This window comes from Ranitomeya imitator, chromosome 1 (genome assembly GCF_032444005.1).
Source record: "Ranitomeya imitator isolate aRanImi1 chromosome 1, aRanImi1.pri, whole genome shotgun sequence".
Lineage (NCBI taxonomy): Eukaryota > Metazoa > Chordata > Amphibia > Anura > Dendrobatidae > Ranitomeya > Ranitomeya imitator.
Genome location: NC_091282.1, coordinates 36,122,756 through 36,141,134, shown reverse-complemented (window position 1 = coordinate 36,141,134; position 18,379 = coordinate 36,122,756). Strand labels below are relative to the sequence as shown.

The 18,379-nt window shown below is 47.3% G+C and overlaps 1 protein-coding gene across 1 annotated transcript in view; it reads right to left on the bottom strand.

The window, feature by feature from the left end:
* The window catches only part of SLC45A2 (solute carrier family 45 member 2), a 109,423-nt gene extending 96,516 nt beyond the window's left edge, over positions 1 to 12,907 (bottom strand). Inside the window, exon 1 of the mRNA XM_069745980.1 lies at positions 12,385 to 12,907. Coding sequence (XP_069602081.1) covers positions 12,385 to 12,832 — 448 coding nt within the window. The 5' untranslated portion in view covers positions 12,833 to 12,907. The remainder of the gene's footprint in view (positions 1 to 12,384) is intronic.
* Between the last annotated feature and the right edge of the window lie 5,472 nt (positions 12,908 to 18,379).

The window sequence follows — 18,379 nt, the reverse complement described above, 5'->3', positions numbered from 1 at the left end:
AGACTTGGCCCTTTCCTGGATCTTGTCATACCTAACAGGCAGGTCATTCAGTGTCTCCCCCTCCCACACCACCTCCTCACCTATCTGTCGGAGTCCTGCAAGGTTCAGTCCTTGGGCCCCTGCTCTTCTCCATTTACACCTTCGGCCTGGAACAACTCATAGAATCTCACAGCTTTCAGTATCATCTTTATGCCAACGACACACAGATCTACATCTCTGGACCAGATATCACCACCCTACTAACCAGAATCCCTCAATGTCTGTCCACTATTTCATCCTTCTTATTTCTAAAACTTAATATGGACAAAACAGAATTAATCATCTTTCCTCCATCTCACTTGACTCCCCCAACAGACCTATCCATTAAAGTAAATGGCTGCCCAGTCTCTCTCCAGTCCCACAAGCTCGCTGCCTCGGTGTAATCTTTGACACTGATCTCTCATTCAAACCACATATCCAAGCCCTTTCCACTTCCTGCCGACTTCAACTCAAAAATATTTCATGGATCCGTACATTCCTCAACCAAGAATCTGCAAAAACCCTAGTCCATGCCCTCATTATCTCCCGCCTCGACTACTGCAACCTCCTGCTCTGTGACCTCCCCTCTAACACTCTCGCACCCCTCCAATCTATTCTAAACTCTGCTGCCCGACTAACCACCTGTCACCCCGCTATTCCCCGGCCTCTCCCTTCTGTCAATCCCTTCACTGGCTCTCCATTACCCAAAGACTCCAGTTCAAAACCCTAACCATGACATACAAAGCCATCTACAACCTGTCTCCTCCATACATCTGTGAACTCGTCTCCCAGTACTTACCTACACGCAACCTCCGATCCTCACAAGATCTCCTTCTCTACTCCCCTCTTATCTCCTCTTCCCACAATCGCATACAAGATTTCTCCCGCTCATCACCCCTACTCTGGAACTCTCTACCACAACATATCAGACTCTCGCCCACCATGGAAACCTTCAAAAAGAACCTGGAGACCCACCTCTTCCGACAAGCCTACAACCTGCAGTAACCACCGATCCACCAAACCGCTGCACGACCAGCTCTACCCTCACCTACTGTATCCTCACCCATCCCTTGTAGATTGTGAGCATTCGCGGGCAGGGTCCTCTCTCTCCTCATCTACCAGTCGTGACTTGTATTGTTTAAGATTATTGTACTTGTTTTTATTATGTATACCCCTCCTCACATGTAAAGCGCCATGGAATAAATGGCGCTATAATAATAAATAATAATAATATGTGAGCGGTGTGTGTTCTGCCTGTGTGTGATATGTGTGTGGGCATCAGGTTTAACCAACAAATAAAGTAGAACTCTGTAGCGCTATACCATGCAAACATGAAATCTAAGAAATTTGATTTGCATTACTGTGCTAGAAAATATATAAAATTGGAAATACTTTAAAATTTATCCAATTCTTGCTTACCTGGCAACCAAGATTAGGCAGATTCCCAGCAACAAGAATTGCCTTATGTTAGTCCTCTATCTGATATGTGGGAGGTGTGTGCGCTGCATGTGTCTGATATGTGGGAGGTGTGTGCTCTGCATGTCTGATATGTGAGAGGTGTGTTCTCTGCATGTGTCTGATATGTGAGTGGTGTGTGCGCTGCCTGTGTCTGATATGTGGGAGGTGTGTGCGCTGCATGTCTGATATGTGGGAGGTGTGTGCGCTGCATGTGTCTGATATGTGGGAGGTGTGTGCTCTGCATGTCTGATATGTGAGAGGTGTGTTCTCTGCATGTGTCTGATATGTGGGAGGTGTGTGCTCTGCCTGTGTCTGATATGTGGGAGGTGTGTGCGCTGCATGTCTGATATGTGGGAGGTGTGTGCGCTGCATGTGTCTGATATGTGGGAGGTGTGTGCTCTGCATGTCTGATATGTGGGAGGTGTGTGCTCTGCATGTGTCTGATATGTGGGAGGTGTGTGCTCTGCATGTGTCTGATATGTGGGAGGTGTGTGCGCTGCATGTGTCTGATATGTGGGAGGTGTGTGCGCTGCATGTGTCTGATATGTGGGAGGTGTGTGCGCTGCATGTGTCTGATATGTGGGAGGTGTGTGCGCTGCATGTGTCTGATATGTGGGAGGTGTGTGCACTGCCTGTGTCTGATATGTGAGCGGTGTGTGCGCTGCATGTGTGTGATATGTGAGGTGTGTATATGCGCTGCCTGTGTCTGATATGTGAGTGGTGTGTGCGCTGCCTGTGTCTGATATGTGGGAGGTGTGTGCGCTGCCTGTGTCTGATATGTGGGAGGTGTGTGCGCTCCATGTGTCTGATATGTGGGAGGTGTGTGCACTGCATGTGTCTGATATGTGGGAGGTGTGTGCACTGCCTGTGTCTGATATGTGGGAGGTGTGTGCTCTGCATGTGTCTGATATGTGGGAGGTGTGTGCACTGCATGTGTCTGATATGTGGGAGGTGTGTGCACTGCCTGTGTCTGATATGTGGGAGGTGTGTGCACTGCCTGTGTCTGATATGTGGGAGGTGTGTGCGCTGCCTGTGTCTGATATGTGGGAGGTGTGTGCACTGCCTGTGTCTGATATGTGAGCGGTGTGTGCGCTGCATGTGTGTGATATGTGAGGTGTGTATATGCGCTGCCTGTGTCTGATATGTGAGTGGTATGTGCGCTGCATGTGTCTGATATGTGGGAGGTGTGTGCGCTCCATGTGTCTGATATGTGGGAGGTGTGTGCGCTGCATGTGTCTGATATGTGGGAGGTGTGTGCTGCATGGGTCTAATATGTGAGTGGTGTGTGTGTGCGGCGCCCGAGTCCTGGTCGTTGCAGTAATGTTATTCTTCCACCAGGGGGAGTGATGTTACGTCTGATGGCACAAAAGGAGTTCACCTTGCCAGGTGTGATGTGCTGCTGCAGTGCAGTATAGAGCAATCTCCACCAGGGGGTGCTGGCTAAGGAAAGGAGGTTGCACACACAGCACAGCAACACTGAACAACAACACAGGTGTCACAGGTAATGAAAGGGACATGAAACAAGCCAAGGTCATACACGGAGATAGCAGCGCGGTACAGAAGGGGCGAGCAGAGAATCGTCGGGGACAAGCAAGACGTCAGAACCTACCGGGAACGTGGTAACCAAAACGTGAGACAGAGACGGAGTCGGGGTACAGGCCAAAGGTCAGAACAAGTCATAAACGGGTGTAGGCAGTCAGAGGCAAACAGGAACACATTAACAGGGATCAGGTCAAGAGCTCAAACCTTGCAGCATGAACTATAGCTGACACTGGCCCAATGGCTACAGAGGACTTAAATAGTTCAGCCAGCTCCAGGGTGAGGCAGAGAGGATTAACTCCCACATGACCAGTCCAGAGACAAGAGCTGAACATAATCTCAGAACTGGATCATGACACCAGGTATCACAAAACACACAACACACTTCACACTCCAGTCCACCAGGGGGAGCCTTGCTCCTATCTACTAGGTCACGCCTCACATTAGGGTAAAACTGGTGGATTGGATAGAAAGTCAGAAGCTGACTGGGCTTTGCCCAGGCAACACCTGTCAGGCAGACAGAGGGAAAAGGAGGTCCCTGTCAGGGGTAGGATCCTGACAGAGGCCTAGCAAGACAGAAAGACACGGTGCTGCGCCTGCTTCACGTGCGGCAGCATCCTAAGCAAGGACACGAAGAGAATTGTATTGTAGGGAGTGAGAAACGAAGTCATAGCACAAGGAGAAGAAAAGCAGGAGTCCTGTCCTGTGAGAGGCTGCCTCCTTCTGGAGCGCAGACTGGTAGCCAGAATACCGAGGGAGTAATAGACTCTATGCTTTACTTCAGAGACTGGCAGGACAGTCAATTCCAAGTTGGCTGCCCGACCATACACCCAGGAGGCACGGTGGCAATTGTGGGTGTCGGGGCGTCTCTAGGGTCCCTATAAACAAGCCTCAGGCCATCAGTCATACGGGTTTGTCCTATCCACACCACCTGGCGGACAGAGAGGAAGACATAACATCTACAACAGTTGTGAGGACCTTACTGAGTTGCTCAGCAGGGAGGTACTAAAACGCACGAGTGCTAGTAGGAAGGCAACTGATTTCCACCTGGATAAGGGAACTCTGGACTTGCCTTCAGACCAGCCGGACTCTGCCTACCCTGTGATCCAGTACTCTGGACTGCGGATGCTGAAGCCTTCAGTAAAGGTAAAGAGACTGCACCCTTTGTGTCCTTGTTATTAACTGTGCCTCACACCATCCACCATCTACCACTTACTCTTCTGGGAAGCCCTGGGGACATACTTCACTTGTGGGAAGGTATACCATCTAGCTGCCATAACATCACCCCAGCGGACCCCTAAGCAGCGTCAGTCACCCTGACCGAATACCACAGGTGGCGTCACAAACACTATCAATCCATCCAAACTCTGCCTTTTATTGGGCGCCCCTCATAGGGCCACGGGCCGGGTCGTGCCATTGTGACATCACCGCTGAAGAACCAAAGGACCCGGAACCGAGTACGGTACCCCATTGCCCTTACGTGGGGGCGATCCATGCGCGCTGCATGTGTCTGATATGTGAGTGGTGTGTGCGCTCCATGTGTCTGATATGCGGGAGGTGTGTGCGCTGCATGTGTCTGATATGTGGGAGGTGTGTGCACTGCCTGTGTCTGATATGTGGGAGGTGTGTGCGCTGCATGTGTCTGATATGTGGGAGGTGTGTGCACTGCATGTGTCTGATATGTGGGAGGTGTGTGCGCTGCATGTGTCTGATATGTGGGAGGTGTGTGCACTGCCTGTGTCTGATATGTGAGCGGTGTGTGTGCTGCCTGTGTCTGATATGTGAGTGGTGTGTGTGCTGCCTGTGTCTGGTATGTGTGAGGTGTGTGTGCTGCCTGTGTGTGATATGTGAGGTGTGTATATGCGCTGCCTGTGTCTGGTATGTGAGTGGTATGTGCGCTGCCTGTGTCTGGTATGTGGGAGTTGTGCTTGCTGCCTGTGTGTGATATGTGAGGTGTGTATATGCGCTGCCTGTGTCTGGTATGTGAGTGGTATGTGCGCTGCCTGTGTCTAATATGTGGGAGGTGTGTGCGCTGCATGTGTCTGATATGTGGGAGGTGTGTGCGCTGCATGTGTCTGATATGTGGGAGGTGTGTGCGCTGCATGTGTCTGAGATGTGAGTGGTGTGTGCGCTGCTGCAGCTCCCCAGGTAACCGGTTGTTGCAGTGATGCTGCCTTTCCTTTCGGGGAGGGTAATATCATGCTCAGAGGCAATGGAGTTGTCTTTATCAGGTAAGGCACCCACACACAACAGATTCCAAATCCAGGCCAGGAGGGGGAGCGCAGGACCCGGATTCAGGAGAGCTTCCCTCAAATATGGATATATGTCCTGGTCTGGAGGAAGAGTTAGCCAGTCAGAGAGACACAGAGGGAGAAGGAAGTCTTAGAGAGCAGACAGACAGAGAGGCCCAGCAGCCACGTGGGCGCTGCAGCCTCTGGAAGGGGAAATACCCAAAGGGTTGAATGTGATGGAGCGACAGAGGAAAGGAGCAGAGGAGAGTAACAGGGCTCAGAGGGGAACTGTGACTGGGCACCCTCAGAGCCGAAGCGCAGTACCGAGTACCGGGAGCCCGAGGCCTTAGTGCAGTGTTCCCCAAGTCCGGTCCTCAAGAGCCACTAACAGGTCATGTTTTCAGGATTTCCTTAGTATTGCACAGGTGATAATTGCATCACCCGGACAGGCAAGCATTCAATGATCTGTGCAATACTAAGGAAATCCTCAAAACATGACCTGTTGGTGGCTCTTGAGGACCGGAGTTGGGGAACACTGCCTTAGTGGAACTGTAGGACACTTGGCAGAACCGGAGGGCTCAGAACTTTAAGTGAAAGGCCCGCAGTACAACTGAGACGCAGCAGCACCTGAGGAGCCCGGGGCATGATAGAGTCCCTATAAAAGGCTCAAGCTGCCCGTCATACAGGTACCTGTCTCAGGACAGGGGGGAAGAGAACTCTGCAGAAAGCTTCAGGTAGCAGGGACTTCACATATAACGGCGCTAGTTGGAAAGGCTCACGGACCTCAACTGGCAAAAGGGATTCTTCCATTGCCTCAGAGCCGGCTGGGCCACATCGCCATCCGTGCCTGGTACCCTGGACTGTGGCCTGCTAACTACAGTAAACCAGTTAAAGACTTACAACCTGTGTACTTTACTCATTTTACCAGCCTACACCATCATCGTTATACTGTACACTTCAGGACCTCTGGGGACCCCGCTTCACTTGTGGGAAACGTTACCATCATTGCTACGACAACATCCCCCAGAGGACCCCTTTTAAAGCAGCGTCGGTCCCACTATTGACCGAACACCACAGGTGGCGTCATGACAGACTATTACAAATTCCCTTAAGGCCAGTCTCACACGTCCCGATTTTTCCGGTATTGGAATTATCTGTATCGGAATTATCCGTGTCCGTGTGTCCATGTGCTTACCGTGAACATCAGTGTGGCACACATGCGGCAGCCGTGTGCCAACTGGGTACCACACGGACCGTGCAGGAGACAGCGCTACAAGTAAGTGCTGTCCCCTGCATCTGGTGCTGAAGCCGCCATTCATATCTTATCTCCAGCAGCGTTCGCTAGAGAGAAGATATGAAAAATCCTTTTTTTTTTCTTTTTTTTTGTGTTTAAAATAAAGATCCCTGTCCCCACCCCCCTCCCACCCCGTGTGCGCCCGCCCGCTGTTAATAAAATACTCACCTGGCTCCCTCGAAGCGTCCTCTCTGCGCCGCACCTTCTCCTGTATGAGCGGTCACGTGGGGCTGCCCATTACAGTCATGAATATACGGCTCCACCCCTATGGGAGGTGGAGCCGCATATTCATGACTGTTATCGGTGGCACCACGTGACCGCTCATGCAGGAGAAGCTGGCGCTGAGAGGACGCTGCGAGGGAGCCGGGTGAGTATTTTATTAACAGCGGGCGGGCGCACAGGGGGTGGGAGGGTGGTGGGGACAGGGATCTTTATTTTAAACACACAAAAAAAAAAAAAAAAAAAAAAGGATTTTTCATATCTTCTCTACAGCGAACGCTGCTGGAGAGAAGATATACCAACTATGAAGAAAGGGGCCCCCTGACGAGGGTGTGTGCACCGAAACGCGCGTTGGGGCGGAGGCGCGTCCCCAGGAGCTTCAGTCCACATTGCGGTCGGTACCATTCGGTGGTGATTTTTTGTACAGCTGTATCATTGGATTCACTACTTATTGTGCAGATTGGCAGTCCTAGGTTTTGATATACTTTTACTCTGCACTGTCAATTTACTAGTATCCCTGGGACTGTAGCCTGTGGTGATTTCTCTTAATCGCCGCAGACAGTCTGGCTTCCCACTCCAATGGGTCCTTGTCACATATAGCCATATTTATTTTGTTATGCTTATTTTTTAGGTTAATTTCACAATTTTGCTTATTTTTTCTGCATTATGTTCGGCAATATGTGACCATTATACTCTGTGGACTGTTTTTCCCGTGCCTCCTGTTGTTTTCTCTGCAGCGTCCAGTCCTGTGGCGCCATGCCTTATGTCATTTTCCATACACTTGTTGTATTTTTAGACGAATAAAGTTTATATTTTTTGATGATACTTGTTTGGCCGTCAATCATCTTTTTCTCTTCGTAGTTGGTATGTTTTTGATGATAGGCCGTTTAGGTCTTGCTGTTACTAGTGGTACAGATTTCTGATTCTAATTAGTGTTACCATGCTAGTTGGCTATATTTTCTGGAGAGAAGATATGAATGGCGGCTTCAGCACCACACTGAGGGGACAGCGTTTACTGTAGCGCTGTCTCCTGCACGGCACACGGACTGCACACGGACAGCGTCCGTGTGTGGTACGTGTCTAAAAACACGGACCCATTGACTTTAATGGGTCCGTGTAATCCGTGCGCTCCCCCGAACACTGACACGTCTCCATGTTTTGCACACGGACACACGGTCCGTGAAAACACGCTGACATGTACAGAGACACATTGATTTCAATGTGTCTACGTGAGTCAGTGTCTCCGGTACGTGAGGAAACTGTCACCTCACGTACCGGAGCCACTGACGTGTGAAACCGGCCTAAAAGACCATTCCCCTTAAATTGGACGCCCAGGGCCATGGACCAGGTCGCAGCCACCGTGACTTCCCCCTTAAGGGCTCGTTTCCATTTGCGAGTAACACGTCCGTGTCTCGCATGTGAAAACCAAGCTCTGGCGCCGGCATCCAGAGCGGAGCGTGCGGCCGCATAGCAACACATGGAGCCGCACGCTCCGCTCCAAAGTGCCGGCGCCAGAGCTTGGTTTTTACATGCGAGACACGGACGTGTTTCTCGCAAATGGAAACGAGCCCTTAAGGGGGGAAGTCACGGTGGCTGCGACCTGGTCCGTGGCCCTGGGCGCCCAATTAAAGGGGAATGGTCTTTCAAGGGAATTTGGAAGACTGGACCCGGTACCGGGTACCCCCAAGGCCCAGGCAGGGCGCACCACTGCCTGTGCCTGATATGTGAGTGGTGTGTGCGCTGCATGTGTCTTATATGTGAGCAGTGTGTGTGCTGCGCACGTGTGCTGTATATATGTTATGTGATCCTCATGCCATTGATATACAGTAGGTACAGAAAATATTCAGATCCCTTTAAATTTTTCACTTTGTTTCATTGAAGCCATTTGGTAAATTCAAAAAAGTTTATTTTATCACATTAATGTACACTCTGCACCACATCTTGACTGAAAAAAACAGAAATGTAGAAATTTGGCATATTTATTTAAAAAAACCTGAAATATCACATGGTCATAAGTCTTCAGACCCTTTGCTCAGACACTCATATTTAAGTCACATGCTGTCCATTTCCTTGTGATCCTTCTTGAGATGGTTCTACTCCTTCACTGGAGTCCAGCTGTGTTTAATTAAACTGATAGGACTTGATTTGGAAAGGCGCACACCTGTCTATATAAGACCTCACAGCTCACAGTGCATGTCAGACCAAATGAGAATCATGAGGTCAAAGGAACTGGCCAAGGAGCTCAGAGACAGAATTGTGGCACAGATTGGGCAAAGGTTACAACAGAATTTCTGCAGTACTCAAGGTTCCTAAGAGCACAGTGGCCTCCATAATCCTTAAATGGAAGAAGTTTGGGACCATCAGAAGTCTTCCTAGACCTGGCTGTCCAGCCAAACTGAGCAATCGTGGGAGAAGAGCCCTGGTGTGAGATGTAAAGAAGAACCCCAAGATCACTGTGGCTGAGCTCAATAGATGCAGTAGGGAGATGGGAGAAAGTTCCACAAAGTCAACTATCACTGCAGCCATTTTCAGGTCTCTCCAGAGATGCTCAATTGGGTTTAGGTCAGGGCTCTGGCTGGGCCAGTCAAGAATGGTCACAGTTGTTCTGAAGCCACTCCTTTGTTATTTTAGCTGTGTGCTTAGGGTCATTGTCTTGTTGGAAGGTGAACCTTCGGCCAAGTCTGAGGTCCAGAGCACTGTGGAAGAGGTTTTCATCCAGGATATCTCTGTACTTGGCCGCATTCATGTTTCCCTCAATGACAACCAGTCATCCTGTCCCTGCAGCTGAAAAACACCCCCATAGCATGATGCTGCCACCACCATGCTTCACTGTTGGGATTGTATTGGGCAGGTGATGAGCAGTGCCTTGTTTTCTCCACACATACCGCTTAGAATTATCACCAAAAAGGTCTATCTTCTTCTCATCAGACCAGAGAATCTTATTTCTCATAGTGGGAGTCTTTCATGTGTTGTTTTTAGCCAACTCTCTGCGGCTTTCATATGTCTTGCACTGAGGAGAGGTTTCCGTTGGGCCACTCTGCCATAAAAGCCCGACTGTCGGAGGGCTGCAGTGATAGATGACTTTGTGGAACTTTCTCCCATCTCCCTACTGCATCTATGGAGCTCAGCCACAGTGATCTTGGGGTTCTTCTTTACCTCTCTCGCCAAGGCTCTTCTCCCACGATTGCTCAGTTTGGCTGGACAGCAAGGTCTAGGAAGACTTCTGATGGTCCCAAACTTCTTCCATTTAAGGAGTATGGAGGCCACTGTCCTCTTACGAACCTTGAATACTGCAGAAATTCTTTTGTAACCTTGCCCAGATCTGTGCTTTGCCACAATTCTGTCTCTGAGCTCCTTGGCCAGTTCCTTTGACCTCATGATTCTCATTTGGTCTGACATGCACTGTGGGCTGTGAGGTCTTATATAGACAGGTGTGCGCCTTTCCAAATCAAGTCCTATCAGTTTAATTACACACAGCTGGATTCCAATGAAGGAGTAGAACCATCTCAAGGAGGATCACAAGGAAATGGACAGCATGGGACTTAGATATGAGTGTCTGAGCAAATGGTCTGAATACTTATGACCATGTGATATTTCAGGGTTTGTTTTTTTTTTATAAATATGCAAAAATTTCTATAGTTATAGTGCAGAGTGTACATTAATGAGAAAATAAATGAACTTTTTTGAGTTTACCAAATGGCTGCAATGAAACAAAGAGTGAATAATTTAAAGGGGTCTGAATACTTTCCATACCCACTGTACATTTTACACAGTCTCCCCCATGAGACTGATGTAGCAGAGCCATAAGGCTATGTTCCCACACTGAATACTTGGTCAGTTTTTGATGTTGCAGATTTTCTACACCTATGATGTAAATTAGTCTACTTGGGTTTTTCACTGGATTTTTTAGTGCTTTTCTAAAACAATGTGTGTGTTTTTTATTGCTGTTGTTTTTGTCTCTTTGATATGGAGGTTTTGCTTTTTTCTTTTTTTTGCTTCTTTGTTTTTAATACTTCCTATTATTTGTCTTGACAAAATTTGTTGATATAGTCATGTGTGGATTACATGCATTATAAGTGCGTTTCCACAGCGAAAAATGCTCTAAAAACACTTATGAATTTTTACCTGCATCTCCTGTAATTCTATGGGGGTAATGAGAACCTGAAACTCAGCGTACCACCAAGACGACTTGGTATGTTGAGGGTTTGAAATGTGCGCCGCAGTTCAGATTATGCAGCATAAAAAAAGGAAAAAGGGGAAGAGCGGTGGTATGAGATTTCTACAAATCCCATGCCATTTGCTGGAACGCTAAGGCTATGTGCACACGTTGCGGATTGTGGTGCAGAATTTACGGCACAAAATCTGCATCTCCTGGCAGAAAACGCAGGTGCAGATTTGCCGCGGATTTTATGCATTTTTGTTGCGGAATTTATGCGGATTTTGTGCGGATTTTCTGTGTTTTTTTACCCCTGCGAATTTTTATAATGGAAGGGGTTAGAAACGCTGAGGATCTGCAAAAGAGAAGTGACATGCTACTTCTTTTGATCCGCAGCGGTTTTCATGCAAATTTTTCCACATCATTAGCACAGCATTTTTTTTTCTATTGATTTACATTGTACTGTAAATCACAGTGCGGATCTGCAGCGTTTCTGCGTGGAAAAATCCGCTGCGGATCCGTCCAATTCCGCATCGTGTGCACACAGCCTCAGATTCTCCTGATCAGGGCCCTGTTAAAGTTGTGTTTGCAAATTTAGTTTTTTTCGCAGAGATTTACTGAAATTGCCGGAAAACTGAAGAAGAAATTTCAGGAAATCATGGCAACCTCCCCCCAAAAACACAGAGCAAGACTGGCGCGGATGGAAACTTTTTTTTTTTTTAAAGCCAAGCTTTTGCTGTAAACTTTTTTCAAAATCACTGATTAGTCGCGTGCAGCTTTCACTGAAGTGTATGCAGAGCGAGTCTTGTTCCACTTGTCTTACAACACAAAACTCAGCATATTTGACGACATTTGTGACGCTGTCGCGGTAAGTCGCAATGTGGCATCATAGGAAATCAAGAAAAGTTATGATGGGACGACCGTCAGTGCATAATCCCAGCCTAAATGTAGCATAGCTTTCCGTTTTAGACCTTTTACATAGGACTGCTGGTTTCTTGCATCATCTAAATGAATGAAGTACCGCCAAGTCTCCTTACATATTTTGTGCCCCTTTCTTTGTACCAAATTAGCACTGAGCTAAAACCCTTAATATTTGGTCACTGGTTGCTATGACAACTACATATGTCAAAGTGTAGTTTTCTGATCGTGTACCCGTAGGAACAAGAACGTTCGGTATGGCTATGTTCACACGATTAGTATTTCATGTACTTATAAGTGGTGCATATGTTTCTATTATACTTTTTCTCTGATTGTTCCACTCCTGGTTTTGGCTTACAAATACTGAGGTAAAATACTGACCAAATACTGAATGTGTGAATATGGCCTGAGGCCTAGGCTTGGAGTCAGTGAGAAACAGTTGCCCATAGCAACCAATCAGCTCTCAGGTTTCATTTAAAAAAAGGCCTTTGAAAGATGAGAGCTGGAATCTGATTGGTAATTGTAATAAATCAGTTAGTTATTCTACTTACCGGTTACCGCCGTGTCGCCATTGAGGTAGAGCGTCATTCCCAAAATCATCAAAATCCCCAACGTAAGAATATAAGGTCTGCGTCTCCCCCAACGAGACCGACAGTGATCACTGGCCGATCCTACCACCGGCTGGAGAAGGAAACCCAAGATGGGGCTGATGAGCCAGACCAGGCTGTACAAGCTTTTAGGGAGTCCAACACTCAGCAGAACAGGGGTGACAAATGCAGCTTCCACCGCGTAACAAAACTCTCTACCAAACATGGCCATGCCGTGCATAATAAGCCTGCCAGTCGACCTTCTGGGGGGCTCCACCAAATTGAAGACCCCCTCCATCTGCTCAAGGCTGCTGCTGGACTCCATGCCAGCCGAAGGGGGTTGCACGCTGTTGCTGGCAATGATGGGAGTAGTAGTAGGGGCCTGGTACTCCACATCCTTGGAGAGAGTCATGGTTTGTTAGTGAGGGTCAGACGTTTTCTCCTTTCTAATGGAGCAGCTTTAGGCTTCCAGGCTTAGGGAAGGCGTGACTCCTCACATAGCTGGACGATCACAAGTTTGGGAGAAAGCAAGAAAAAAAAAAAAATAGTCATGTGAACATCAACTTCAGACGTCTTAATGCCACACAGTTCATTTGTTTCATATTCACGAATTCCGGCGAGGTATCATACTTAACATGCCTCATCCCAACGCCGCCTCGTTATAAAGCAAGGTGTCTGCAATATCCGGATTGTTAGGGTATGTGCACACGTTGCGGATTTGGCTGTGGAATTTTCTGCGCAGATTCTGCATTTCTGTGCAGAATCTGCGCGTTTTTTATGTGGATTTTTTGCTGATTTGTTGCGGATCCTGTGTGGATTTCATTGTTTTTTTTACCCCTGTGTATTTCTATTATGGAATGGGTGCAGAAACGCTGTAGATCCTCAAAAACAATTGACATGGTCCTTTTTTGAATCTGCTGCCTTTTCCGTGCGGATTTTTCCGCACCCTTTAGAAAAAGCATTTTTTTTCCCCATTGATTTACATTGTACTGCAAATCACTTGCAGATCTGCAGCGTTTCTGCGCGGAAAAAATCACTGCGGATCCGCAGGTAATCTGCAACGTGTGCACATACCCTTAGGGTATGTTCATACTGGGTGTTTTTTGCTGCTTTTTTTTCTGTAGCAAAACCTGATTTCTTGGCAGGAAAGAAGCTGCTGCAAAAACGCGGGTTTCGGTGCATTTTTGGTGCGTGTCTTGCGGATTTGGTGCATTTTTTGGGCTAACTTGTGCCTCTTTGTCCATGCTAATGTCCATGACTTTTCTGCAGAAAAAAAGCTGCAAATAATGATACCTGCGTTTTTGCAACGTTTTTTTCAACACCCATTCAAGCCAATAGGTGAAAAACACTGAAAGAAATGACATTCTCTATGTCCAAAAAAAAAGCAGCAAAGCACAAAATCCTGAAGAAAAAAAAAAACCAGTGTGTGTGCATGAGATTTCTGAAATCTCATAGGCTTTGCTGGTACCGTAAAAAAGCAGCTGAAAATTAACATAAAAAACCGCAGCAAAAACGCCCAGTGTGAACATACACTTAGGCTCGTTGTTGACAGTTTTTTGAGGCAGATTTTCCATTGAAATAAATAGGAAGAATTTTCCGCACCAAAATCCTCCAAAAACCTTTTCAAACTCTCTTCATATTCATTTGTATGAGAAATCCACTTTGAGGATTAAAAACTTTTGAAAAAACTCCTGGAGGAAAAGGGCCTGATACTTCTTAGAAGAAGATACTGGGGGAATCCACTTCAAATTATGCACTGTCCAATCAAAAAGCTGCAAAAAAAATGTTCAGGACGATTTCAGGGTTCTTCAAAATCGCTTCAAGAAAAGAAAAACTCCTCAAAAAATTCTGCACGCCAAGTTTTTTTTATTTTGCTGTGTTTTCAAAGGAGAAACTCTTCAGCGTGTAATTTAGACACTGCCGAGTTTACGAAGGCGAATCCCGCTCTGCATCTCAGCGAGCTGTCAGTTAAAGTGCTGGCGCTTGCTTACAGTCGCTGCCGCTCACTGTATATTGAATGGTAACTGAAAGCTGGAGACTGCTGGGAAGAATAATGATCATTCTTGGAGATTGTTAAATATGCTTATATCGCACATTTATTTAATCAGGACTTTACCAGGTGCGTTACTCTTAAAGAAAAAATGTCATGATATTTTCATTAAAAATGTAGTAGTTTATTGAATTGTCCACAGAAAAACCACATTGCAGCAAAACATAAAAACAAATGAAATAGCTACAAACAGATTGTCCATTTATAAATATCAGCGCTTGTTCCTCATCGTTTCTGAGATGGAGAAGTCATCTTTCTTTCATGGAGTAGAATCATGGCTACCAGCTGTTCCTTCCTTGTGTGACTTGTCTGATGTCCATGGAGAATGATGGTGACGGCAGGAGGTGACAGCCCCCACGTGACAAACCCCCTCTACCTCCTAAGAGATGTTATTTATATGTCCCACAGATCACGTGTTCCCTCTATATGGTGTTGACTTAAACTCTGGGCTACATACACAGAAATAGCTTTTTGTAATGTCAGCAAGAAGCAATGTGCTCAGTACAGAATTGAGAATAAGAATAATTCAATTAATAATTAATATTTAACAGAGATGCAGCACATGCTGCAGTCAAAGCCAAAGCTCACACTACTGCTTTTCTTCATATTTTCTCACCCATAGGATCACAATTTCCTGCATGACCTTGGATCTCGTGACCAGATCTCAGATGAGAGAAGCTCAGAAAAAGAGAATCAGACTAAGCTCACTCAGACAGTCTCAGTTGTCTCATTCAGCAGGTAGCAATAGTTAGCACAAAGAAGGTAAACACTGCAAAATTTTTAATGACACCAAATAGTAAAAAAAATTAAAAAAAATTAGCTCAAAATACATACATGTAGGGAAAATAAAATGTCCCCAAAGGTGCACAACCCCGTTGGAAAAGCACAGCTAAAAGCTATAAAAACAATTCATCTCTATGCGTGAATCCACCCTCAGGGTCATACGCGCACGGTAATGCCTGCGCATGCTTAGGGCTAGGTTCACACTTTGCATATTTGATGCAGATTTTACATGCAGATTTCTAAACTGAAATCACAGCGTTTCTGAATTCTGTGCATAATTTCTTCACTGACTCATGCGTTATGTGCATTTTTTTTCTCTCCAGAAATGTACTAAAATGGCAATGAAAGACGCTCTTGTTTGCAATTTAATCGGCAGATTTAGGATCCCCATTGAAAATAATGGGTAAAATTTCCATCAAAAGTCTAAAATCAACATGTTATGGGACTAAAAACTCAACAAAAGCCAATTTCCGTTTAGATTCCACACCAAAATTGAAAAAGTGGGTGAGATGAAGTCAAAAATGACTTTTTGCTGTGGATTATAAAGTAATTTTAATTTTAAAAAGTGGTGCACGCCATTTGGTGACATATAGTGGTAGATACCAATCTTGCATAATAGATATGAGCTTAAAGTACAGTTATAAATGGTGACTTACCGCTGACGTTCTTTCTCATGGACTCGTTCAATTTTCTCATCTTTTCCATCTGGCCCAGACCGACATGATGACTTCTCCAGTCACGACTCGTCTGCAGAGAATACAACAACCCAATACCCCAATACTGAGCCGCTGCTGCCGTATGTGTCCCTATTACTGCACCTGATACCCCAATACTGAGCCGCTGCTGCCGTATGTGACCCTATTACTGCACCTGATACCCCAATACTGAGCCGCTGCTGCCGTATGTGACCCTATTACTGCACCTGATACCCCAATACTGAGCCGCTGCTGCCGTATCTGTCCCTATTACTGCACCTGATACCCCAATACTGAGCCGCTGCTGCCGTATGTGACCCTATTACTGCACCTGATACCCCAATACTGAGCCGCTGCTGCCATATGTGTCCCTATTACTGCACCTGATACCCCAATACTGAGCCGATGCTGCCGTATGTGTCCCTATTACTGCACCTGATACCCCAATACTGAGCCGCTGCTGCCGTATGTGTCCCTATTACTGCACCTGATACCCCAATCCTGAGCCGCTGCTGCCATACGTGTCCCTATTACTGCACCTGATACCCCACTACTGAGCCGCTGCTGCCGTATGTGTCCCTATTACTGCCCCTGATACCCCAATACTGAGCCGCTGCTGCCGTATGTGTCCCTATTACTGCCCCTGATACCACAATACTGAGCCGCTGCTGCCGTATGTGTCCCTATTACTGCCCCTGATACCCCAATACTGAGCCGCTGCTGCGGTATGTGTCCCTATTACTGCCCCTGATACCCCAATACTGAGCCGCTGCTGCCGTATGTGACCCTATTACTGCCCCTGATACCCCAATACTGAGCCGCTGCTGCCATATGTGACCCTATTACTGCACCTAATACCCCAATACTGAGCTGCTGCTGCCGAATGTGACCCTATTACTGCACCAGATACCTCAATACTGAGCCAGTGCTGCCGTATGTGTCCCTATTACTGCCCCTGATACCCCAATACTGAGCTGCTGCTGCCGAATGTGACCCTATTACTGCACCTGATACCCCAATACTGAGCCGCTGCTGCCGTATATGTCCCTATTACAGCCCCTGATACCCCAATACTGAGCTGCTGCTGCCGAATGTGACCCTATTACTGCACCTGATACCCCAATACTGAGCCGCTGCTGCCGTATGTGACCCTATTACTGCACCTAATACCCCAATACTGAGCTGCTGCTGCCGAATGTGACCCTATTACTGCCCCTGATACCCCAATACTGAGCCGCTGCTGCCGTATGTGTCCCTATTACTGCCCCTGATAACCCAATACTGAGCCGCTGCTGCCGAATGTGGCCCTATTACTGCACCTGATACCCCAATACTGAGCCGCTGCTGCCGTATGTGTCCCTATTACTACACCTGATACCCCAATACTGAGCCGCTGCTGCCATATGTGTCCCTATTACTGCACCTGATACCCCAATACTGAGCCTCTGCTGCCGTATGTGTCCCTATTACTGCACCTGATACCCCAATACTGAGCCGCTGCTGCCGTATGTGTCCCTATTACAGCCCCTGATATCCCAATACTGAGCCGCTGCTGCCGTATGTGTCCCTATTACTGCACCTGATAGCTCAATACTGAGCCGCTGCTGCCATATGTGTCCCTATTACTGCACCTGATACCCCAATACTGAGCCACTGCTGTCATATGTGACCCTATTACTGCACCTGATACAACAATACTGAGCCGCTGCTGCCGTATGTGTCCCTATTACTGCACCTGATACCCCAATACTGAGTCGCTGCTGCCGTATGTGTCCCTATTACTGCACCTGATACCCCAATACTGAGCCGCTGCTGCCGTATGTGTCCCTATTACTGCACCTGATACCCCAATACTAAGCCGCTGCTGCCGTATGTGTCCCTATTACTGCACCCGATACCCCAATACTGAACCTCTGCTGCCGTATGTGTCCCTATTACTGCACCTGCTGTTTGGCAAAATAACAGCGCTCCTCTTGGTGCCCCACATAATAACGCCACTACTATGCCCCTTACATAGCCCTCTAGATGGTTAAAGTGCCAATAGAAAACATTAATGCTCTGTGCAAATGCCCTAGTAAACAGTGTTCACATTTTTGACCCCTTGACGGCCACAATACTCTGAGTTCCCCTATAACAATAATGATTATTCAGTGCCCACAGGTTACTCAGTACCGGTCCTTTCTGTCTCAGTTCTGGGGCTGTCATGGTGGCTGGACCCGGTCCGTGACCCTGCTAAGGGGCGTCCAATAAAAGGGGTGAGGGTAGTTTGTCAAGGTTTCGTGACGCCACCTGTGGTGTTCGGTCAGGGCGACCGACGCTGCTTGGGGTCCGCTGGGGTGATGGAATGGCAGCTAGATGGTATACCTTCCCACAGGTGAAGTATGTCCCCAGGGCTTCCCAGTAAGGTGGATGGTGATGGTGTGAGGTGCAG